Here is a 26,856-nt window from a genome sequence, read left to right on the forward strand (position 1 = left end):
GAGGTGATGGCCCTAGCTGAGTAGAACCTCTCCCTCAAGGTCAACAAACCGAAAGAGATGATTGTGGACTTCATGAAAAAATAGAGGGAGCCCCTATCAACATTGACAGAACGGCAGTGGAGAAGGTGGAAAGCTTAAAGATCCTCGGTGTACATATCACTGACAATCTCAAATGGTCCACCCACACAGACAGTGTGGTGAAGAAGGCACAACAGCGCCTCTTCAACCTCAGGAGGCTGAAAAATTCAGCTTGGCCCTTAAGACCCTTAAGAAACTTTTACAGATGCACAATTGAGAGCAGCCTGTCGGGCTGTGTCACCACCGGTTACGGCAACTGCACTGCCCACAAAGGCAGGGCTCTCCAGAGGGTGATGTCGTCTGTCCAATGCATCACCGGGGGCACACTCCCTGCCCTCCAGGACACCTACAGCACCCGATGACACACGAAGGCCAAAAACATCAAGGACATCAACCACCCGAGCCACAGCCTGTTCACCCTGCTATCATCCAGATGGCGAGGTCAGTACAGATGCATCAACGCTGGGACCAAGAGATTGAAAAACAGCTTATATCTCATGGCCATCAGACTGTTAAATAGCCATCACTTGCATCACCTTACAGGGTGCTGCCCTAGATACATAGACATGGAATCACTGGCCACTTTAATAATGTTTACATACTGCTTTACTCATCTCATATGTATATACTGTATTCTATTCTACTGTATTTTAGTCAATGCCACTCCGAAATTGCTTGTCCTAATATTTTGATATATCTTAATTCCATTGTTTTACTTTTAGATTTGTGTGTATTGTTATGTAGTGTTCAATATTACCGCACTGCTACGCCCGCGATAACATCTGCTAAATATGTGTACGCGACCAATAAAATTAGATTTGATTTAAGATGCCATGAACATATTAATATACATATTAATAGCAAAAATAGAAAAATCCAAAATATTAAAATGGTAAGGAATGCAGGGTTAAAGTGGAAATAAAGTGATCTTGTTGGGGTCAAGGTGAAAGGTGACCTTCCTCTGTGTCTGTCCGTCTGTCCTGCAGGATCTGCTGCAGCAGAAAGACGGCCATGGCCGGACTGCACTGGAGCTGGTTTCAAATGCCATGCTGAGGTCTAGCATTGATGGAGAAGTGGCCCTGGAGGCAATGAGGTCAGGGGCCTGCCCTTCCTGGAGGCCTGCTCCTGCCTGCTGACCCATTTGCTCTTCAACCCCCCTACTTCCTCCTCCTCCTCTAGAACGTGCCCTCGGATGAATCCCGGCCCACATGTCAAACTGATTGTGTCATTCATAGTCTGTTTCAGGGGCCATTTTGTTTTCGATTATATTTCTTCTTACTCTTTTTTTAGCAATTGTTCACACTTGTTCATGTTATTTTGTGTTATGTCAGCAGTGTTTTTATAGATTATATATAAATACACTGCTCAAAAAAATAAAGGGAACACTAAAATAACACATCCTAGATCTGAATGAGTGAAATATTTTTATAAAATTTTTATTTACATAGTTGAATGTGCTGACAACAAAATCACACAAAAATTATCAATGGAAATCAAATTTATCAACCCATGGAGGTCTGGATTTGGAGTCACACTCAAGATTAAAGTGGAAAACTACACTACAGGCTGATCCAACTTTGATGTAATGTCCTTAAAACAAGTCAAAATTAGGCTCAGTAGTGTGTGGGGCCTCCACGTGCCTGTATGACCTCCCTACAACGCCTGGGCATGCTCCTGATGAGGTTGCGGATGGTCTTCTGAGGGATCTCCTCCCAGACCTGGACTAAAGCATCCGCCAACTCCTGGACAGTCTGTTGGTGGATGGAGCGAGACATGATGTCCCAGATGTGCTCAATTGGATTCAATTGCATCGCATTGATGTGCCATCCTGGATGATCTGCACTACCTGAGCCACTTGTGTGGGTTGTAGACTCCGTCTCATACTACCACTAGAGTGAAAGCACCGCCAGCATTCAAAAGTGACGAAAACATCAGCCAGGAAGCATAGGAACTGAGAAGTGGTCTGTAGTCACCACCTGCAGAACCACTACTTTATTGGGGGTGTCTTGCTAATTGCCTATAATTTCCACCTGTTGTCTATTCCATTTGCACAACAGCATGTACAATTTATTGTCAATCAGTGTTGCTTCCTAAGTGGACAGTTTGATTTCACAGAAGTGTGATTGACTTGGAGTTACATTATGTTTAAGTTTAAGTGTTCCCTTTATTTTTTTGAGCAGTGTATATTTTGTATTGGGAATTGGTGCAATATGTTATGTTAATATAATTAAGATAATTAGGTACTATTACAAATGTATGTGTGAATTGTAAATGTGTTTTTTGCATATCCCACTCCCCCCGAGACACCCTCCGAGACTGGGGTCAGAGCCAGGCATCAGCCATCGATAATTACATTCACAGCCGCTGCACAACTTCCTCACCTGAATTACATTTACATTACATTTAAGTCATTTAGCAGACGCTCTTATCCAGAGCGACTTACAAATTGGTGCGTTCACCTTAAGACATCCAGTGGAACAGCCACTTTACAATAGTGCATCTAAATATTTTAAGGGGGGTGAGAAGGATTACTTTATCCTATCCTAGGTATTCCTGAAAGAGGTGGGGTTTCAGGTGTCTCCGGAAGGTGGTGATTGACTCCGCTGTCCTGGCGTCGTGAGGGAGTTTGTTCCACCATTGGGGGGCCAGAGCAGCGAACAGTTTTGACTGGGCTGCGCAGGAACTGTACTTCCTCAGTGGTAAGGAGGCGAGCAGGCCAGAGGTGGATGAACGCAGTGCCCTTGTTTGGGTGTAGGGCCTGATCAGAGCCTGGAGGTACTGAGGTGCCGTTCCCCTCACAGCTCCGTAGGCAAGCACCATGGTCTTGTAGCGGATGCGAGCTTCAACTGGAAGCCAGTGGAGAGAGCGGAGGAGCGGGGTGACGTGAGAGAACTTGGGAAGGTTGAACACCAGACGGGCTGCGGCGTTCTGGATGAGTTGTAGGGGTTTAATGGCACAGGCAGGGAGCCCAGCCAACAGCGAGTTGCAGTAATCCAGACGGGAGATGACAAGTGCCTGGATTAGGACCTGCGCTGCTTCCTGTGTGAGGCAGGGTCGTACTCTGCGGATGTTGTAGAGCATGAACCTACAAGAACGGGCCACCGCCTTGATGTTAGTTGAGAACGACAGGGTGTTGTCCAGGATCACGCCAAGGTTCTTAGCGCTCTGGGAGGAGGACACAATGGAGTTGTCAACCGTGATGGCGAGATCATGGAATGGGCAGTCCTTCCCCGGGAGGAAGAGCAGCTCCGTCTTGCCGAGGTTCAGCTTGAGGTGGTGATCCGTCATCCACACTGATATGTCTGCCAGACATGCAGAGATGCGATTCGCCACCTGGTCATCAGAAGGGGGAAAGGAGAAGATTAATTGTGTGTCGTCTGCATAGCAATGATAGGAGAGACCATGTGAGGTTATGACAGAGCCAAGTGACTTGGTGTATAGCGAGAATAGGAGAGGGCCTAGAACAGAGCCCTGGGGGACGCCAGTGGTGAGAGCGCGTGGTGAGGAGACAGATTCTCGCCACGCCACCTGGTAGGAGCGACCTGTCAGGTAGGATGCAATCCAAGCGTGGGCCGCGCCGGAGATGCCCAATTCGGAGAGGGTGGAGAGGAGGATCTGATGGTTCACAGTATCGAAGGCAGCCGATAGGTCTAGAAGGATGAGAGCAGAGGAGAGAGAGTTAGCTTTAGCAGTGCGGAGGGCCTCCGTGATACAGAGAAGAGCAGTCTCAGTTGAATGACTAGTCTTGAAACCTGACTGATTTGGATCAAGAAGGTCATTCTGAGAGAGATAGCGGGAGAGCTGGCCAAGGACGGCACGTTCAAGAGTTTTGGAGAGAAAAGAAAGAAGGGATACTGGTCTGTAGTTGTTGACATCGGAGGGATCGAGTGTAGGTTTTTTCAGAAGGGGTGCAACTCTCGCTCTCTTGAAGACAGAAGGGACGTAGCCAGCGGTCAGGGATGAGTTGATGAGCGAGGTGAGGTAAGGGAGAAGGTCTCCGGAAATGGTCTGGAGAAGAGAGGAGGGAATAGGGTCAAGCGGGCAGGTTGTTGGGCGGCCGGCCGTCACAAGACGCGAGATTTCATCTGAGAGAGAGGGGAGAAAGAGGTCAGAGCACAGGGTAGGGCAGTGTGAGCAGAACCAGCGGTGTCGTTTGACTTAGCAAACGAGGATCGGATGTCGTCGACCTTCTTTTCAAAATGGTTGACGAAGTCATCTGCAGAGAGGGAGGAGGGGGAGGGGGAGGAGGATTCAGGAGGGAGGAGAAGGTGGCAAAGAGCTTCCTAGGGTTAGAGGCAGATGCTTGGAATTTAGAGTGGTAGAAAGTGGCTTTAGCAGCAGAGACAGAAGAGGAAAATGTAGAGAGGAGGGAGTGAAAGGATGCCAGGTCCGCAGGGAGGCGAGTTTTCCTCCATTTCCGCTCGGCTGCCCGGAGCCCTGTTCTGTGAGCTCGCAATGAGTCGTCGAGCCACGGAGCAGGAGGGGAGGACCGAGCCGGCCTGGAGGATAAGGGACATAGAGAATCAAGGGATGCAGAAAGGGAGGAGAGGAGGGTTGAGGAGGCAGAATCAGGAGATAGGTTGGAGAAGGTTTGAGCAGAGGGAAGAAATGATAGGATGGAAGAGGAGAGAGTAGCGGGGGAGAGAGAGCGAAGATTGGGACGGCGCGATACCATCCGAGTAGGGGCAGTGTGGGAAGTGTTGGATGAGAGCAAGAGGGAAAAGGATACAAGGTAGTGGTCGGAGACTTGGAGGGGAGTTGCAGTGAGGTTAGTGGAAGAACAGCATCTAGTAAAGATGAGGTCGAGCGTATTGCCTGCCTTGTGAGTAGAGGGGGAAGGTGAGAGGGTGAGGTCAAAAGAGGAGAGGAGTGGAAAGAAGGAGGCAGAGAGGAATGAGTCAAAGGTAGACGTGGGGAGGTTAAAGTCGCCCAGAACTGTGAGAGGTGAGCCGTCCTCAGGAAAGGAGCTTATCAAGGCATCAAGCTCATTGATGAACTCTCCGAGGGAACCTGGAGGGCGATAAATGATAAGGATGTTAAGCTTGAAAGGGCTGGTAACTGTGACAGCATGGAATTCAAAGGAGGCGATAGACAGATGGGTAAGGGGAGAAAGAGAGAATGACCACTTGGGAGAGATGAGGATCCCGGTGCCACCACCCCGCTGACCAGAAGCTCTCGGGTGTGCGAGAACACGTGGGCGGACGAAGAGAGAGCAGTAGGAGTAGCAGTGTTATCTGTGGTGATCCATGTTTCCGTCAGTGCCAAGAAGTCGAGGGACTGGAGGGAGGCATAGGCTGAGATGAACTCTGCCTTGTTGGCCGCAGATCGGCAGTTCCAGAGGCTACCGGAGACCTGGAACTCCACGTGGGTCGTGCGCGCTGGGACCACCAGATTAGAGTGGCCGCGGCCACGCGGTGTGGAGCGTTTGTATGGTCTGTGCAGAGAGGAGAGAACAGGGATAGACAGACACATAGTTGACAGGCTACAGAAGAGGCTACGCTAATGCAAAGGAGATTGGAATGACAAGTGGACTACACGTCTCGAATGTTCAGAAAGTTAAGCTTACGTAGCAGGAATCTTATTGACTAAAATAATTCAAATGATACAGTACTGCTGAAGTAGGCTAGCTGGCAGTGGCTGCGTTGTTGTTGTTCTATCTCTCTATAGTGCTGTTTCTTGTATTATGGTCTCTTGTTTCTTTAGAGGTTTCACTTTGTTGTTCTTTTTCTTTTCCTTTTTCTTCTGTCCTTATTTTGTCTTCCTTTCTTCTGTTAACTAGATATTTTTTAATTTTTTTTGAATGTAACCAAGGGCTATGTAGATAGGTAGGTTTAACCAAGGGCTATGTAGATAGGTAGGTGTAACCAAGGGCTATGTAGATAGGTAGGTTTAACCAAGGGCTATGTAGATAGGTAGGTTTAACCAAGGGCTATGTAGATAGGTAGGTGTAACCAAGGGCTATGTAGATAGGTAGGTTTAACCAAGGGCTATGTAGATAGGTAGGTGTAACCAAGGGCTATGTAGATAGGTAGGTTTAACCAAGGGCTATGTAGATAGGTAGGTTTAACCAAGGGCTATGTAGATAGGTAGGTGTAACCAAGGGCTATGTAGATAGGTAGGTTTAACCAAGGGCTATGTAGATAGGTAGGTGTAACCAAGGGCTATGTAGATAGGTAGGTTTAACCAAGGGCTATGTAGATAGGTAGGTGTAACCAAGGGCTATGTAGATAGGTAGGTTTAACCAAGGGCTATGTAGATAGGTAGGTTTAACCAAGGGCTATGTAGATAGGTAGGTTTAACCAAGGGCTATGTAGATAGGTAGGTTTAACCAAGGGCAATGTAGATAGGTAGGTTTAACCAAGGGCTATGTAGATAGGTAGGTTTAACCAAGGGCTATGTAGATATGTAGGTGTAACCAAGGGCTATGTAGATAGGTAGGTTTAACCAAGGGCTATGTAGATAGGTAGGTTTAACCAAGGGCTATGTAGATAGGTAGGTTTAACCAAGGGCTATGTAGATAGGTAGGTTTAACCAAGGGCTATGTAGATAGGTAGGTTTAACCAAGGGCTATGTAGATAGGTAGGTGTAACCAAGGGCTATGTAGATAGGTAGGTTTAACCAAGGGCTATGTAGATAGGTAGGTTTAACCAAGGGCTATGTAGATAGGTAGGTTTAACCAAGGGCTATGTAGATAGGTAGGTTTAACCAAGGGCTATGTAGATAGGTAGGTTTAACCAAGGGCTATGTAGATAGGTAGGTTTAACCAAGGGCTATGTAGATAGGTAGGTTTAACCAAGGGCTATGTAGATAGGTAGGTTTAACCAAGGGCTATGTAGATAGGTAGGTTTAACCAAGGGCTATGTAGATAGGTAGGTTTAACCAAGGGCTATGTAGATAGGTAGGTTTAACCAAGGGCTATGTAGATAGGTAGGTTTAACCAAGGGCTATGTAGATAGGTAGGTGTAACCAAGGGCTATGTAGATAGGTAGGTTTAACCAAGGGCTATGTAGATAGGTAGGTGTAACCAAGGGCTATGTAGATAGGTAGGTTTAACCAAGGGCTATGTAGATAGGTAGGTGTAACCAAGGGCTATGTAGATAGGTAGGTGTAACCAAGGGCTATGTAGATAGGTAGGTTTAACCAAGGGCTATGTAGATAGGTAGGTTTAACCAAGGGCTATGTAGATAGGTAGGTTTAACCAAGGGCTATGTAGATAGGTAGGTGTAACCAAGGGCTATGTAGATAGGTAGGTTTAACCAAGGGCTATGTAGATAGGTAGGTTTAACCAAGGGCTATGTAGATAGGTAGGTGTAACCAAGGGCTATGTAGATAGGTAGGTTTAACCAAGGGCTATGTAGATAGGTAGGTGTAACCAAGGGCTATGTAGATAGGTAGGTTTAACCAAGGGCTATGTAGATAGGTAGGTTTAACCAAGGGCTATGTAGATAGGTAGGTGTAACCAAGGGCTATGTAGATAGGTAGGTTTAACCAAGGGCTATGTAGATAGGTAGGTTTAACCAAGGGCTATGTAGATAGGTAGGTTTAACAAGGGCAAGGGTAGGTGTAACCAAGATAGGTAGGTTTAACCAAGGGCTATGTAGATAGGTAGGTTTAACCAAGGGCTATGTAGATAGGTAGGTTTAACCAAGGGCTATGTAGATAGGTAGGTTTAACCAAGGGCAATGTAGATAGGTAGGTTTAACCAAGGGCTATGTAGATAGGTAGGTTTAACCAAGGGCTATGTAGATATGTAGGTGTAACCAAGGGCTATGTAGATAGGTAGGTTTAACCAAGGGCTATGTAGATAGGTAGGTTTAACCAAGGGCTATGTAGATAGGTAGGTTTAACCAAGGGCTATGTAGATAGGTAGGTTTAACCAAGGGCTATGTAGATAGGTAGGTTTAACCAAGGGCTATGTAGATAGGTAGGTGTAACCAAGGGCTATGTAGATAGGTAGGTTTAACCAAGGGCTATGTAGATAGGTAGGTTTAACCAAGGGCTATGTAGATAGGTAGGTTTAACCAAGGGCTATGTAGATAGGTAGGTTTAACCAAGGGCTATGTAGATAGGTAGGTTTAACCAAGGGCTATGTAGATAGGTAGGTTTAACCAAGGGCTATGTAGATAGGTAGGTTTAACCAAGGGCTATGTAGATAGGTAGGTTTAACCAAGGGCTATGTAGATAGGTAGGTTTAACCAAGGGCTATGTAGATAGGTAGGTTTAACCAAGGGCTATGTAGATAGGTAGGTTTAACCAAGGGCTATGTAGATAGGTAGGTTTAACCAAGGGCTATGTAGATAGGTAGGTGTAACCAAGGGCTATGTAGATAGGTAGGTTTAACCAAGGGCTATGTAGATAGGTAGGTGTAACCAAGGGCTATGTAGATAGGTAGGTTTAACCAAGGGCTATGTAGATAGGTAGGTGTAACCAAGGGCTATGTAGATAGGTAGGTGTAACCAAGGGCTATGTAGATAGGTAGGTTTAACCAAGGGCTATGTAGATAGGTAGGTTTAACCAAGGGCTATGTAGATAGGTAGGTTTAACCAAGGGCTATGTAGATAGGTAGGTTTAACCAAGGGCTATGTAGATAGGTAGGTTTAACCAAGGGCTATGTAGATAGGTAGGTTTAACCAAGGGCTATGTAGATAGGTAGGTTTAACCAAGGGCTATGTAGATAGGTAGGTGTAACCAAGGGCTATGTAGATAGGTAGGTTTAACCAAGGGCTATGTAGATAGGTAGGTGTAACCAAGGGCTATGTAGATAGGTAGGTGTAACCAAGGGCTATGTAGATAGGTAGGTGTAACCAAGGGCTATGTAGATAGGTAGGTGTAACCAAGGGCTATGTAGATAGGTAGGTTTAACCAAGGGCTATGTAGATAGGTAGGTGTAACCAAGGGCTATGTAGATAGGTAGGTGTAACCAAGGGCTATGTAGATAGGTAGGTTTAACCAAGTACAGCAGCCTTTCTTAAACTATGGGTTGGAAAACCTGAATGTAACCAAGGGCTATGTAGATAGGTAGGTTTAACCAAGTACAGCAGCCTTTCTTAAACTATGGGTTGGAAAACCTGAATGTAACCAAGGGCTATGTAGATAGGTAGGTTTAACCAAGTACAGCAGCCTTTCTTAAACTATGGGTTGGAAAACCTGAATGTAACCAAGGGCTATGTAGATAGGTAGGTTTAACCAAGTACAGCAGCCTTTCTTAAACTATGGGTTGGAAAACCAAAGTGGATCATACTGTTGGCATGTAAATAGTGGCACATTTTTTTCTGTCCGGGGGGGGTGGGGGGTAATTGTGCTCAGGGGTTCTCCTCATTCAGGCCGAGATTCAATAAAAGGTGTGTTATAGAGCATCGCTCGAAACAACTGCTGACAATGAACATTTAAATGCGCCTTGGACTGAATCACAGCCCCAATGGGCAAGTTCAGTTTGCATTCCTCAGTGCCCTGGGTAGTTCGTGATTTCACTTTGCATTCCCCAGTGCCCTGGGTAGTTCGTGATTTCACTTTTCATTCCCCAGTGCCCTGGGTAGTTTGTGATTTCACTTTGCATTCCCCAGTGCCCTGGGTAGTTCGTGATTTCACTTTGCATTCCCCAGTGCCCTGGGTAGTTCGTGATTTCACTTTGCATTCCCCAGTGCCCTGGGTAGTTCGTGATTTCACTTTGCATTCTCCAGTGCCCTGGGTAGTTTGTGATTTCACTTTGCATTCTCCAGTGCCCTGGGTAGTTCGTGATTTCACTTTGCATTTCTCAGTGCCCTGGGTAGTTCGTGATTTCACTTTGCATTCCCCAGTGCCCTGGGTAGTTCGTGATTTCACTTTGCATTCTCCAGTGCCCTGGGTAGTTTGTGATTTCACTTTGCATTCTCCAGTGCCCTGGGTAGTTTGTGATTTCACTTTGCATTCTCCAGTGCCCTGGGTAGTTCGTGATTTCACTTTGCATTTCTCAGTGCCCTGGGTAGTTCGTGATTTCACTTTGCATTCCCCAGTGCCCTGGGTAGTTCGTGATTTCACTTTAGGACCAATGGAATGTTCTAAAATAAGCAGCTCGATGGGAATAAGTAGACCAGAGTCAGCTGTTATAAAAAATAAAATAAAAAATATATAAATCCTGTCTCTGTAAATGGGCGTTTCCTCTCTCGCGTGATCATACCAGAGATTATGGAGGTTATGGAGATTATGAAGCATGCTCACGTGAGAGGGGGAATGCCAACTTACACAGACCGGAACCGTTTCATTTTTTTCTATGAAAAACTGCCTTTATGAGACGACATCATCATACAGCATCTTTGCAGGGCAACGCAAAACTCATCTGGTTCTAAAGGATGTTCCGTTTCAAGTGCTGAACTACTGTGATTGTTTCAATTGAAGCTCAGTGGGCAGAGCTTGGAGTGAAACGTCAGTGTGGAGAGAGTGAGGTGAGAGTCAAATTAAAAAAGGTCTTAAGTTGGAGGTGCATGGAGGGCATTACACGCTGGCCACAACCTGCAAGGTTGCCAGTTTGAATCCCGTTTGCGACTTTTGTTTTCCAACCATACCCAACATTCTTAACCAACGTCACGTTTCTAATCTAACTTTCGACGTTTCGAACTGAACAGAATGAAATATGTGGAAAAATGTATCTGGTGCTCTCCCTCCTGCTGCCTCATTGGACTAGGCACTAGGATGGGGACCAGAAGATCCTATGTTCACATCTTGCTGATGCACGTTCTGTAATAAGGTCTATTTATGTTACCTTTTCGTAGTAAGGAATGCTCACCCTCAAAACCAAACCATCCTTCAACTCTTGTTTGTGACAATGGAGGACATTCGCTAACATCCATGACTGGGGTTTCTATGCAATGGGTGAATCTCAATTGTATTTCCCTGATTTCTTACGGCCTCCCTCCGTGCCTCCTCCTCAAGACACACTGGAGGAGAAGATCCAAGGGAGGAACCTCATTCTGCTCCAATGTGCTTTTAGAAAAAGATGAAAGGTGGAATCAAGAAAATACAACTGAGATTTACTCAATGTATTCACTCTAACCCCTTTCCAGAACAGTGTTCTTCGAGTTAGGCTGAGATTCAATTCAATCGCTGGTTGTCCTCTGGGGAATCTGGGAGACCAGGCCTGGTATTCGTAGCTGACTTTGAAAAGGCCTTTGATAAAGTACGTCTGGAATTTATATATAAATGACTGGACTATTTTACATTTTGGAGAATCTCTTATACAATGGGTTAAAGTTATGTTTAATAACCCCAGTTGTAAAATAGTAAATAATGGCTACTCCTCAGAAAGTATTACATTGTCAAGAGGAGTAAAACAAGGCTGTTCATTATCGGCATATCAATTTATTATGGCCATGTAAATATTAGCTGTTAAAATCAGATCCAGCAATAATATCAAGGGGCTAGAAATCCAAGGTTTAAAAACAAAAGTACCATTGTACACTGACGATTCATGTTCTCTTTTGAATCCGCAATTTAGACATGTGCACAGCCTCATAGAGGATCGAGATACTTTTTCTAACTTCTCTGGCTCTTAAATAATGCAACTTTTACATTACTGTGTAGTTTACCAATAAGATGGTCTGACGGTGAAGTGGACAAACTCAGTATTTATATCCCGAAAGAAAGAAAATATCTCACTACAATATGTTTTAAGAGAAAGTTCGCCAAATTAGATAAGATTTTGCTACCATGGAAAGGACAACACCTGTCTATTTGTGGAAAAATCCCCATGAGTAATTCTTTAGTCATATCTCAGTTTACTTATTTACTTATGGCCCGGCCTACACCTAACAACTTGTTTTTTAAATTACATGAGCTAAATACATTCCACTTTATTTGGAACGGCAAGCCAGACAAAATTAAACGGGCATATTTATATAATGAACATGAATTCGGAGGGAAGAAATGATTAAATATTAAAGCCATGGACCTCTCACTAAAGGCTTCAGTCATACAAAAACTATACTTAAATCCGAACTGGTTCTCTAGCAGATTAGTAAGAATGGCTCACCCCGTGTTCAAGAATGGCCTTTTTGATTCAGATTACAACCTCTCACTTTTGGTTATTAAAATGTTTAATTATCTCCAAAACATCGCTATTTTTAAACAGGCAGTAGAAAGCTGGTTGCAATTTCAGTTTAATCCACCAGAAAAGACAGAACAAATATTATTACAAATATTATGGTTTAACTCAAATACATTAATTGAAAAACATATATACAGTACCAGTCAAAGGTTTTAGAACACTTACTCATTCAATAGTTTCTCTTTATTTGTACTATTTTCTACATTGTAGAATAATAGTGAAGACATCAAAACTATGAAATAACACATCATGTAGTAACGAAAAAAGTGTCAATCAAATCAAAATATATCTTATATTTGAGATTCTGCAAAGTAGCCACCCTTTGTCTTGATGTAAGTCTTGCACACACTTGGCATTCTCTCAACCAGCTTCATGATGTAGTCACCTGAAATGCATTTCAATTAACAGGTGTGCTTTGTTAAAAGTTCATTTGTGGAATTTCATTCCTTCTTAATGCGTTTGAGCCAATCAGTTGTGTTGTGACAAGGTAGGGGTAGTATACAGAAGATAGCCCTATTTGGTAAAAGACCAAGTCCATATTATGGCAAGAACAGCTCAAATAAGCAAAGATAAATTACAGTCCATCATTACTTTAAGACATGAAGGTCAGTCAATGCTGAAAATGTGAACGTTTCTTCAAGTGCAGTCGCAAAAACCATCAAGCGCTATGATGAAACTGGCTCTCATGAAGACCGCCACAGGAATGGAAGACCCAGAGTTACCTCTGCTGCAGAGGATAAGATCATTAGAGTTACCAGCCTCAGAAATTGCATCCCAAATAAATGCTTCACTGATTTCAAGTAATAGACATATCTCAACATTGGGCTCCCGAGTGGCGCAGCAGTCTAAGTCACTGCATCTAAGTGCAAGAGGTGTCACTACATATACCATGGTTCAAATCCAGGCTGTATCATAACTGGCTGTGATAGGGAGTCCCATGGGGTGGTTCACAATTGGCCCAGTGTTGTCTGGGTTTGGCTGGTGTAGGCTGTCATTGTAAATAAGAATATGTTCTTAGCTGACTTGCCTAGTTAAATAAAGGTTCACTTAAAATGAAAAACATCAACTGTTCAGAGGAGACTGCATGAATCAGGCCTTCATGGTTGAATTGCTGCAAAGAAAGGACTACTAAATGACACCAAGAAGAAGATACTTTCTTGGGCCAAGAAATATGAGCGATGGACATTAGTCCGCTGGAAATCTGTCCTTTGGTCTGATAAGTTCAAATTTGAGATTTTTGGTTCCAACCTCAATGTCTTTGTGAGACGCAGAGTAGGTGAACAGGTGATCTCCGCATGTGTGGTTCTCACCGTGAAGCATGGAGGAGGAGGTGTGATGGTGCTTTGCTGGTGACACTGTCTGTGACCGCTGCGCCACACTTAACCAGCATGGCTACCACAGCATTCTGCAGCGATACGCCATCCCATCTGGTTTGCACTTAGTGGGACTATCATTTGTTTTTCAACAGGACAATGACCCAACACACCTCCAGGATGTGTAAGGGCTATTTGACCAAGAAGGAGAGTGCTGCATCAGATTACCTGGCCTCCACAATCACCCAACCTCAACCCAACTGAGATGGTTAGGGATGAGTTGGACCGCAGAGTGAAGGAAAAAGCAGCCAACAAGTGCTCAGCATATATGAGAACTCCTTCAAGACTGTTGAAAAAGCATTCCAGGTGTAGCTGGTTGAGAGAATGCCAAGAGTGTGCAAAGCTGTCATCAAGGCAAAGGGTGTATACTTTAAAGAATCTAAAATATATTTTGATTTGTTTAACACTTTTTTGGTTACTATTATTCTACAATGTAGAAAATAGTAAAAATAAAGAAAGACCCTTGAATGAGTAGGTGTGTCAAAACATTTGACTGGTACTGTATATATTATGGGAGATTGGAAATCATGCAGACAATTAAATTGATAGAAGCCACAAGCTATATACAATATTAAAGCTGATCTACCCCCTAAAGAAAAATAAATAAATAAAAGGAATCAAAATACAACTGAGATTCACTCCATCTGTTCACTCTAACCCCTTTCCAAAACCCTGTTCTTCGAGTTAGGCCAGGTTTCAATCGAACCGCATGTTGACATTAATGCGGCTTTAAAAGGCAATGTTCCCGAGCTAGCGGTGATCTCACTCACTAGTAAACAATGTTGACTCAATCGGAAATTACTTTAAAAGCTGCACTGTCGACAACCACCGGTCGGATTACATTGTCCTAGCAACACCAGGGATATGGTTTTGATTTATACTGAACGAAATATAAAACGCAACATGTAAAGTGTTGGTCCCATGTTTCATGAGCTGAAATAAAATATCCCAGAAATGTTCCATACGCACAAAAAGCGTATTTCTCCAATTTTGTGCACAAATTTGTTTACATCCCTGTTAGTGAACATTTCTCCTTTGCGAGGATAATTAATCCACCTGACAGGTGTGGCATATCAATAAATTGATTAAGCAGCATGATCATTTCACAGGTGCACCTTGTGCTGGGGACAATAAAAGGCCACTCTAAAATGTGCAGTTTTGTCACACAACACAATGCCACAGATGTCTCAAGTTTTGAGGGAGCATGCAATTGGCATGTTGACTGAAGGAATGTCCACCAGAGCTGTTACCAGAAAATGTCATGTTCATTTCTCTACCATAAGCCACCTCCAACCTCATTTGAAAGATTTTGTCTGTACGTCCAACTGCTCTCGCAACCGAGACCACGTGTAACCACGCCAGCCAAGGAACTCCACATCCGGCTTCTTCACCTGCGGGAACACCTGAGACCATCCACCCGGACAGTTGAAAATGAAAAGGAGGAGAATTTACTGTATGTCTGTAATAAAGCCCTTTGTGGGGGGAAACTCATTCTGATTGGCTGGGTCTGGCTCCCCAGTAGATGGGCCTGGCTCCGAAGTGGGTGGGCCTATGCCCTCCCAGGCACACCCATGGCTGCGCCCCTGCCCAGTCATGTGAAATCCATAGATTATGGTGCTAGCTAGGGTTGACCACAACTCACAAGGACCAGGAATAGAACATCACAGTACAACCACTCAAGAGGCAGGTTCAAGGCTCTGTCAGAGCATATAACTTACTCAAACTGAAACAAAGGCCTTCCTTCAAACATAAAGGTCCATGGAGCTTGGAGAGTCTTCAGCAGTTCCTGCTGCTCTCCATGTGGCAAACCCACAATGTGTCTTCTTCTTTGATGGGGTTTAATGGTGGTTGGCATCCAATGTTAATGGTGCATTACCGCCACCAGCTGAACGGGGTATTGAATAAGAAATGTAAAAACCATTGCAGGAAAGGGAGAAAACGACATCATACAAAATTAAACATGTCAACTAACAAAACCCATCCCACTTCTTCAATCACATTCCACTCCAAAATACATCCATTCACAGACTCAGGGGCCTGTGATGGTGGAACATTCACCGACAGGATTTCTTGCACTGCCTCAGCTGTGAAATCACGAAGCACCTTACCCATGCCAACTCATCCTCCTCCACCGTTGCAGCATTTCACTTCTTCTGGCATACAATACTCTTCCCTTCTGCACACACTTGACACATAACCAAATATTTTACATTCATGACACTCAAGGGGCTTTTATACGTATGAGAAGGGAGAGACTCTTAATCAAAGAACAGTAGCATGGATGAAGTGAATTTATTTTCTCCATCCACTATACAGGTCAGTTAACCACTCATTTGATGTCTTCAGTAATATCCTCTGCCTTTATTTCTTGCTCCACCCCAGAAATAACCCCCTTGATAGTTACCCTGCTATGAATATCCACGCAGGAAACTTTCCAGACCAATATCTTTTTGAGTCTTAAAACACGCGTCTTCTGCTCTGCACACACACACACATTTTTAAATAGACCACTTCTTGTGACTCTCACCGACTCTACACCTTCCTCCAACACAACAGATTTATATATAGTTGCTAGTGGGTCAGGAGTCAAAATAAAGAACACAGCAACAATCTCTCAGCAGTATTACCAACTGGTGCTTTCAGTAGCAGTTCTACCATGTTGTTCTACCATGCTGCTCAACACTTGATTTCAGAGCTCTTGAAAGGGTAACACACTGGGGAAGAAATCTGTTGAACATGCACACATGCACGCAGACTCAAAGTTCTGTCTTTGCGTTTGGCAGTGGAAACATCTATTGAGGGGTCTGGAGGGGTCCTGTCATGTTTGGTCACGTAGTGTCCTGAGAGAGGCACAGGACAGAGATGGAAGAGCTTCATCTGGGGGCCACGTGGTGTGGTAGCCAGTGGTAATACCCCCCCACCTTCCCCCCTCTGGCTGCCCAGGGAACAGCCTAACCCTAACCTAGCCACACAGACAACGGTGAGGGATGACCTGTTTCCTGAGAGGGGAACATCAATGGAGAGAGTGGCTTATACTGTAGCGTGTGTGTTAGGAGAGATAGAGATTAGAACATGAGAAGTGAGGATGGTGTGTGTCTGTCAGAGAAGAGGAGAGATGGAGAAGAAATAACCCTCAGTTCCTTCCTGACCTCTTGTGAGGGGGTAGGTATGTATGTCGTCGTTCATGAGGCTGTGTGGTGTACAGGGGTTTAGATGAAGGGGTATCAGACAGTGGAGACACTCCCAGACTAATAAATGATCTGGTCAGAGGATTCACAGAGGGGGGTAGAAGGGCTCTCTATCCCCCTCTGTGCACGGTGAAACTAAAACACACACAAACTACACATGCTTTAAATCACCCTTCTGTGTCAAATCATACACAGTCATACACACATCTTTGGCTGGCTATGTTTTGGTCTTCGTGAAGCTCAATGACTCGCTATTTTGGCGATGAATGACAAACCTTCAAAGATTATACAAAATATTTAATATTTTTCACATTTTTCAAAATAATCTACATGCATCAGGTGCATTTATATCGTCTTAATAGATGTACATTATTTTCTCATAACTTTCCCTTACTGCCCACCCACCCCAAAATCCCCACCTTTGTCCTCTAGAACTGTTGACCAGTACAAGGAAAGTGAAGCTGATGTCACAGGAAACACTGCAGGCAGTACTTTACTTGGACTGAAATGGGTTCCGGTACTCATTTTGGGTGCAAGTACTGTTTTTCTTTGGGTGCAGGAGCTCCACTTTTGAGCTAATATTCTATAAGACGAACAGGAGCTCAAGCAGTAGAACATCTGAGGTGCCGGTACTCAGCTCCGGTGAGCTCCTGCCCTAGTCAAGCACAGTCTGCAGGCAAAAAGACCTCAGAGAGAAATGACAAGCATACAGCTACACAAGATCATCAACATAAGACCATTAACAAGCATACAGTCAAAAATACTTGAAACCATAAATGAACACGGCCTACTATGTACATCATTCAAAAATGAAGTCAAGGTTAAAAAAATGGGTGCAAATGAAAGTGCATTTTTCCTTTATGTATGTCAGATACATTCTCATCAAAACAAAATCACTTTTCACTGCTTTTAAACACAGCCAATGCAGTTTTATAAAACTCAGAGCATTTGGATGCAAGACCACACATAATATACCACCACAATTACTGTAAATTATAGCTACCACATACAGAGGTACACACATACATATTCAGGTTTACAAAATGTCCCCTTCAGGCAGTACAAAAAGACACAAAAGAGTATTTTGGTGAGGATGATATTAATCGTATGTCTAGGTCTAGTTCTCCATGGAGCATGTTATTGTCTCTCAAGTGCATTCCTCAAAACAAACTAAATCAATGGCCTTCCAAGTGACAGATCTACGCTTGCTGAAGTTTAAGGGATGGAGAGGAAGATGTGGATATGGAGGAGTGGAAGGCTTCTCAGATGTAGCCTATGCTGTGATCTTTCAAAAGATGCTCTAGGAGAGACCCAGGAGACTTTCCTTTCAGACAGGGCTGTGACCCCAACCACTGACGAATGAGAGAGGGAGAGAGAGAGGGATGATGGGGGGGATTTGGTAAAAAGGGTGCACGCACACAAACACACACACCCCTGCCGTTTCTGGCCCAAGTCCCCTAAGCGTCTTGTCTTGTCACAGCGGCTGGCATGCTGGCTGGCTGGCTGGTTGGCTGGCTGGCTGCTCATCTAGCTCACCCTTCAAGTTCAAACTCAGATCCACATCCATCTCCTGTGCCAGAGGAGACCGACAACCAACAACCGACAAGGGTGGCAGGAAACCTAGCAGTTAGAGCTTTGGTTCAAATACTTGAGACATCAAGGTGAGAAATCTGCCGATGTGTCCTTGAGCAAGGCACCTAACCCTAATTTGTTCCGGGGACACCGTACTACTATGTCTGACCCTGTAAAACAACATATGTCACTGCACCTATCAGGTGCATGTGACAATAAAACACCAATTTTCTTATTGATTTTACTCTGGAGCTACATGCACACACACACAGCATATATACACACACAGCATTTACACACATAACATTTACACATATCATTCATACACATAATTTACACACAGCATATACACACACATAATTTACACACAGCATGTACAAACACAGCATATACACACATCATATGCACACACAGCATTTATACACAGCATTTACACACACATGTACACACACAGCATTTACACACACACCATTTACACAGAGCGTATACACACACAGCATTTACAAACACATCATGTAGACACATATCATATACACACACAGCATTTACACACACATCATGTAGACACATATCATATACACACACAGCATTTACACACAGTATTTAAACACACAGCATGTACACACACAGCCTATGCACACAGCATTTATACACACATATACACACACACAGCATTTACACACAACATTTAGACACACAGCATGTACACATACAGCACTTACTCACACAGCATGTACACACATAGCATATATACACACACAGCATTCACACACAGCATTTACACACATAGCATATATTTACAGAGATCATTTACACGCACAGCATGTACACACATATCATTTACACACAGCATTTACACACACAGCATACACACACACAGCATGTACACAGTATTTACAAACATAGCATACTGTATATACACACACAGCATGTACACACATAGCATTTACACACAGCATTTACACACATAGCATACTGTATATACACAAACATAATTTACACACACAGCATGTACACACATAGCATATACACACATAGCATATATGCACACACAGCATTTACTCACACACACAACATTTACACACACACAGCATTTACACACTGTCACGGCTCCTCCTCTGCATTGCAGGGGCGGTTCCTCCTGCAGGCAGAGGAGGGTTGTTAGTGATTGGAGTCACCTGGGATCAGAGTATTTAAACAGTCACTAATCACCTCTCTCTCTCTCTCTCTCCGCTCCTCCAGGTATGAACCTGTTTTGTTTGTTCTTTTGTAGTTTTGCATAGTTTTCACTCAGTCATTCACACACACAGATTCACGCATCCATGCACTTTACATACACCTTACATTATGATACTTCCACACCTCATTCCCTTTTCTTAGCTTAAAGTTAATAGTTTTGTTTACAATAAAGAACATTTTTTAATTGGCCTATACCTGTTGTTCGCGTCCCCTCATTTATGCCACAGGCTATGAGCCGGCCTGTGACAACACACATCATTTACACCCATCATTTACACACCCATCATTTACACACCCACCATTTACACACACATTTATACGAACATATATACAATCAGCATTTACACACACAACATGTACACACATAATTTACACACATAGCATATACACACATAGCATGTACACAGTGTATGGGCACACACCAAGCACACAACTAGCTTGTTTGCTTGCATAAACACATATGCACGGGTGCACACACACACATACACACAGGTCCCTTGAAAGAGATCACAGTTGAGCTGTGGGCACAGGAGATGGGGCAGATGGAGAGGGCGGCCAGCCTGAGGCAGAGCGTCGGAGTGTGTGTGTACTGTATGTGTGTGTCTGTCTGTGCCCACTGAGGCAACACATGTGGAGATGAGAGGAGAGGAGACCAGCCTTTCAAATAAGATTACCGCTCGGGCTGCCTAAGGCCTGCCTGGCGATTGTGTCTGCACAGGGTGACATCTATATTAGCTCAGTTGCACAGCAACAAGCCACACTCTCCTGCCTCTGCTGGGGGAAATGACACTCCGTTTCTGGGTAGAAAAACACTAATCTGGGCTATCGATGGGAGTGAAGATTGGCATATTGACAGGACTGCAGAAGTTTTTAGTTGAATTTAAAATAGGGTGTTTGATGTTTTAAAGTTTCCACATTCATTTGGATAGTCAAGTACCACTGGGATAGGCCTACCAAGTGAAAAGACATTGTGCAACTCGACGTGTACAAATACAGCTTCTGATATTGAAATGAAGGGGTGTGTCTGTTTTCATTTTCTATCTGCAGTGAGCAAGCAGCAGAACATGACTGGAGGCTAACAGGCTAATCAACATGGTAACTTACTGTATACTGGCTGAGGTAGAAGCTAATCAACGTGGTAACTCACTGTATACTGGCTGAGATAAAAGCTAATAAACGTGGTAACTCACTGTATACTGGCTGAGATAGAAGCTAATAAACGTGGTAACTCACTGATAGAAGCAGAAAGACACACACACACGCTTGTGTCTTTCAGAGGTATCATGCCCACAGTGGGCACAGGGGCAAGTGCTCCCTCAGATTTGTCCTGTTAAAAAAACAACTATAAAAAATGTTGTTTCTCTGTAATACTGCTAGCCAACTAGCAGTTTTATGAAGATGGCTTTAGCTAGCCCAAATAGGTTCCCAATCTCCCAACTTCTTAACTAGCTATCAATAACTCATTTTAGGCTATCAATCAAGTTAGAGTAACTAGCTTGTCTAACTATCTTGGCTGGCATGCCTGCTGGCAAGGTTGGTAGACTTAAGCAATTACAAAAATTAGACTCACAATCCTTTCAATCACTCAGGAGGATAGACACCACTCAGGAGGACAGACACCACTCAGGAGGATAGAGACACCACTCAGGAGGATACAGACACCACTCAGGAGGATAGAAACACCACTCAGGAGGATAGAAACACCACTCAGGAGGATAGACACCACTCAGGAGGATAGAGACACCACCCAGGAGGATAGAGACACCACTCAGGAGGATAGAGACACCACTCAGGAGGATAGAGACACCACTCAGGAGGATAGAGACGCCACTCAGGAGGATAGAGACACCACTCAGGAGGATAGAAACACCACTCAGGAGGATAGAAACACCACTCAGGAGGATAGACACCACTCAGGAGGATAGAGACACCACCCAGGAGGATAGAGACACCACTCAGGAGGATAGAGACACCACTCAGGAGGATAGAGACACCACTCAGGAGGATACAGACACCACTCAGGAGGATACAGACACCACTCAGGAGGATAGAAACACCACTCAGGAGAATAGACACCACTCAGGAGGATAGACACCACTCAGGAGGATAGAGACACCACCCAGGAGGATAGAGACACCACTCAGGAGGATAGACACCACTCAGGAGGATAGAGACACCACTCAGGAGGATACAGACACCACTCATGAGGATAGAAACACCACTCAGGAGAATAGACACCACTCAGGAGGATAGAGACACCACTCAGGAGGATAGAGACACCACCCAGGAGGATAGAGACACCACTCAGGAGGATAGAGACACCACTCAGGAGGATACAGATCGCTTAAGAGGTATGCTTAGATATTACATAGAATTAAGAATAATGATTATGGCTCTAGATTGCAGGAAAAAGCTATTTTGGGTGTTATGGATGGTGGAGCTAGCCTTCCTCCTGACCATACCCCAACCATCCTCACGTGCCCCATCAGATGTTTGCGGTGTATGATGCCCCTGCTGGTTTTGAAATGTGTATTGACATATCCAATCTACCTGGTAAATAGTAGTGATGGTGGGAATAAAATCACTAGAGTTACATATCGGGATATTATTTTTGTTGATATATTGTATGCAATATTATTTGTGATGATATATCGTATAGTTTTGACAATATTGCAATATAATTTTTGCGCTAGTTGGCTTTACCTGGACAATATTTTTCCTTTAAAGATTGTTCTCCATCTTCTTTTTAAATATGGAGCCAATTTGTTTTGAGAACTTTTATTTTCATGTCTGATCAAAACTGGCTTTCTCACGGCTCTCTCTTGTCCCTCTGTAGCAGACATATGGTGAGCAATATGTTTGGAACATTCAGTCGCAATAAAATCACAAGCGAACCATATAAAATCGTGAGAATCACAATACATTTCATTTCGGCACCTAAAATGCCTTCAGTAAGCATTTACACCCTTTTACTTTTTACATTTTGTTGGGTTACAAATGAGATTTAATGGATTTAATTGTAATTTTGCGTTATCGAGCTACATAAAATACTCTGTCAACGTGGAAGAAAATGTAGAAAATGTATAAAAGATGACTGAAAAATAAACACTGCTATATCTTGATTAGATAAGTATTCAACCCCCTGAGTCAATACATGTTAGACACACTGATTAAAGGGGTAAGTCTCTAAGAGCTTTGTATACCTGGATTCTTCAATATTTGCCAATTAATCTTTTTTAAATTCTTCAAGCGCTGTCAAGTTGGTTGTGGATCACTGCTAGTCAGCCATTTTCAATTCTTGCCATAGATTTTTTAAGCAGATATAATAACTATAACTAGGCCACTCAAGAGCATTCAATGTCGTCTTGGTTAGCAACTCCAAGGTGAATTAATCTCCCAGTGTCTGTTGGAAAGCCGAATGAACCAGGTCTTCCTATAGGATTTTGCCTATGTTATGCTGTATTCCATTTAATTTTAGCCTAAAAAATGACAGGCATACCCATAACATGATGCAGCCACCACCATGCTTGAAAATATTGTACTCTGTGTGTTGGATTTTCCCCAAACATATCGCTTTGCATTCAGGACATAAAGTTAATTTCTTTGCCACATGTTTTGCAGATCTACTTTAGTCCCTTATTGCAATTATACCATGTTTTGGTATATTTTTCATTCTGTACAGTCTTCCTTCTTTTCACTCCGTCATTTAGTTTCGTATTGTGGAGTAACTACAATGTTGTTGATCCATCCTCAGTTTTCTCATATCACAACCATTAAAACTCTGTAACTGTTTTAAAATCCTTCCTCTCCGGCAACTGAGTTACATACGCCTGTATGTTTGTAGTGACAATGTATTGATGCACCAACCAACGCCTAATTAATAACTTCCCCATGCTCAAAGGGATATTCAATGTCTGCTTTTTATTTCGTTTTACACATCTACCAATCGGTGCCCTTCTTTGCAAGGCATTGGCAAACCTCCCTGGTCTTGGTGGTTGAATCTGTGCTTGAAGGTCATTACTCGATCGAGGGACCAGATAATTGTGTGGGGTACAGAGATGGGGTAGTCATAAAAAATGAATGCCACTATTATAGAATTAGTCCATGCAACTTATTATGTGATTTATTAAGCACATTTTTTCTCCTGAACTTATTTAGACTTGCCATAACAAAGGGCTTGAATACTTATTGGCATTTCAGCTTTTCATTTTGAATGAATTTGTAAAAAATGCTAAAAACTCATTACTTATGGGGTATTGTGTGTAGATCAGTGATACAACATCTCAATTGATTCAATGTTAAACGAAGGTTCTAAAACAACTAAATGTGTAAAAAGTAAAAGGGAGTGAATACTTTCTGAAGGCACTGAGTATTGTGATAATATCGTATTCGTATTGTGATAATATCGTATTGTGATAATATCGTATTGTGATAATATCATATTGTGAGGTCCCTGGCAATTCCCAGCCCTAGTAAGTAGCTTTGGGATGGTTCAATTATATGTTCCTAATGGGGTTATTATGGAGAAATCTCTGAATGAACTCATAACTGTGATACTCATAGTTGAACATTACGAGGACGGCATGACATGGACATCTGTCAGACGGGCTCAGTAAACACCTGGGTCTGAAATAGTCATCCAAACTCATCTCTTTGTTGTCTCTTTGTAATAATTACACTTCCAGAGCCTGTACATGTATATATATTTTTTGAAAGTCGGTAGAAGAGAGAGAGACAGAGAGAAAGAGAGAGACAGAGAGAGAGGGAGAGTGTTCAGCTGGTTCAAACCAGTGTTTCTCTGCTTCTTGGCGTTGGACGGGTGAGGGAGGGAAGATTCAGTGGGTGGGCAAAGCCAGTTATCCCGGGTTGTTTTTCTTTCTTTTATTTGGACTATGACTGGGATCCACTTTCAGCTCTCGGTACTGCACCTGTTAAAACACACACACACACACACACACACACACACACACACACACACACACACACACACACACACACACACACACACACACACACACAAAGGGAGGGAGAGAGAGCGGGTGGTCAGGTGGGGAAAGCGAAGGATGCTGGGGTGGATAGAGTCAGTGAGACCCCTAGGAAGGCTCAGTGTGTCCATTCGTCCGTCCGTCAAGCTGTGTGGAACAGTGGCCTGGGGGAAGGAATCACACAAACAAACAGAGCAAGGCAAGGGTTCATGGGAAAGCTTGGAGAGAGAACAGAGCCATGGAGGCTATACAGGAAACACAGGTTAACCCTTAACAAGCCGTGGCTAGGGCTCCAGCCGCATTGTAGCAGTGTGTTGTGTTGCTCCATCTATGAAACACTGTGATTTGCAATGCAAACTGTATTACCATGCCTAGGCTTGAAATCCATATTACGTTTACAAGTCTGATGAAAAACAAAGTCAGATTGAGGCCAACTACACACAACCTCCATTAAAATAATCACAATGAATGATTTCCTCCTTATGCTGTGTTCTCTAACAGAATAAGGGGCCAGACAGTCGTAACACACCTATCTCTGAATCACACTATCCACGTTAATATCACACACAGACAAAGTCAAAATGATAAATTAGTTGCTAATGGCAGCCTGCAGTACCTCGGTTGGCCTTCAATCAGAAGGAGCAGCACTGAGCTAGCATCCAATGTCACTTCCTAGAATAGCTCAAAGTGCCCATGCGATCCAAAAACTCTTCCATGTAGCAAAATGATGAGATGCTGAAATGATACTTTCTTATCTTCAAATGCACCAATGAGCATTCTCATAGGAAACAATGGGGTGACATCATCGATGGCTTAGTCCATATTACTTCTAGACTATGGTCATGGTGTGGTCAAAAATACCTGTAGTCAGAAAGGCCATGTTAGACATTTGCTCCCATGCACATATTCTCCATCCATGATGTAGACTTCATGTTAATCCCCTTTCCCTTTCTCACCCCCCCCCCCCTCTCTCTATCTTCCCTACTCCCTCTCTCTCCCTCACTCACTCTCCTCTTAGAGTTGGCTGTAGCGGGCTGGCTGAAAGCGGCCCTTTATTCCTGGAATTGTGTAACCTTTTCTCTCAAATCCACCATAATTAACAGACAGTGGAAAGATGAGTGACTTCATGAGCAACGGATCCACGAACCACAGCGAGAGAGTATCTGTCACTCATGGATCACGAACCACATCCAGTATGAACCAGCCTGAATGTTCTGGGGGCTCCAGAGATGACTTAACCTGGCAGAGGATAGAGAGGAGGAAGGGAGAGGGGGCAGGAGAGTGAGAAGTAGAGGAGGGAGGGAGAGTGGGAAGGGGAGGGAGAAGGACAGGAGGGAGAGGGGGAAGGAGATTAAGGAGGGAGGGAGAGGGGGAAGGAGAGGAGGCAGGGAGCGGGGGAGGGCTGGGGACCAGGGATAAATGTTTGTTGACCTGGCTGAGGCTTTTATCTTGGGGTAACCAAACCAGTACAGATTCTACAATACACACAGAGAGAGAGAGAGAGAGAGAGAGAGAGAGAGAGAGAGAGAGAGAGAGAGATGGGGTCATTTATTTACCATGTTTTATTGCAACTCAATATCAGGAAGGTGTTCCTAATGTTTGGTATCCTCAGTGTTTGCCGAGGAGGACAGGGAGCCAGTGGGGGTTTCTGCAGAACATTCTCTTTCATCCAGAGAAAGGATAATGTACTAGATAATGGGTGTTCAAGCATCACATCCTAGTAGCTTAGCCTCAAAAACCAAATGCTGTCATTCTATTAGCCCCTCACTCACAGAGACACAGTCCCACAAGACACTGAGAGACACACACCCTCTCGGTATCACTGAAAGCCTGAAGTACATTACACTCCACACTGACTGACACCCTGTAAGATTTGCCAGACAAGTGACTGACATCCTCTAAGCGTTCCCCTTCTCCAGTGTGGTCGCTCTGTTCACTGCGGCCGGAACACAAGAATCTCTCATCATGGTCGTCTGAGAGCTAGCTAGCTGCTTTCCCATTTGTCTCCTGCTGCTTAACAGTGCCACTTCAACAGGCAGTGTCTAACCCTTAATCTGTCACACGAAACATCTCAGACACATCAGCCTGTCAGTGCATTAACCCCCTCCAGTCAACCACACACTGTCTGTATGCTATTTCAACTCCCCTACACAGCGTAGGGGATGTCCCATAAAGGCATTGTCCCATAAAGGGATTGGTGATTGGAGTCCATATGTTCCTCCTCTTCTTATCACTAACAGCACCAGGTGGGGCTGATTCAGAGCTACCATGTCCACGGCCTACAAGAAAAATATCTTTCAAAACATAGGATCAATTTACAGCTGAACAAATAAGGACAGGGT

The 26,856-nt window shown here is 43.9% G+C and overlaps 1 protein-coding gene across 3 annotated transcripts in view; it reads right to left on the reverse strand.

Annotated features, from left to right (window-relative positions):
- Positions 1-17,000: 17,000 nt before the first annotated feature.
- LOC115116358 (multiple C2 and transmembrane domain-containing protein 1-like) overlaps positions 17,001-26,856 on the reverse strand; it is a 255,296-nt gene continuing 245,440 nt past the window's right edge. For all 3 annotated transcript variants that reach the window (XM_065011417.1, XM_065011418.1, XM_065011416.1), the window contains one exon: positions 17,001-24,457. In XM_065011417.1, coding sequence (XP_064867489.1) covers positions 24,386-24,457 — 72 coding nt within the window. In that variant the 3' untranslated portion in view covers positions 17,001-24,385. The remainder of the gene's footprint in view (positions 24,458-26,856) is intronic.

This window comes from Oncorhynchus nerka, linkage group LG27 (genome assembly GCF_034236695.1).
Source record: "Oncorhynchus nerka isolate Pitt River linkage group LG27, Oner_Uvic_2.0, whole genome shotgun sequence".
NCBI lineage: Eukaryota > Metazoa > Chordata > Actinopteri > Salmoniformes > Salmonidae > Oncorhynchus > Oncorhynchus nerka.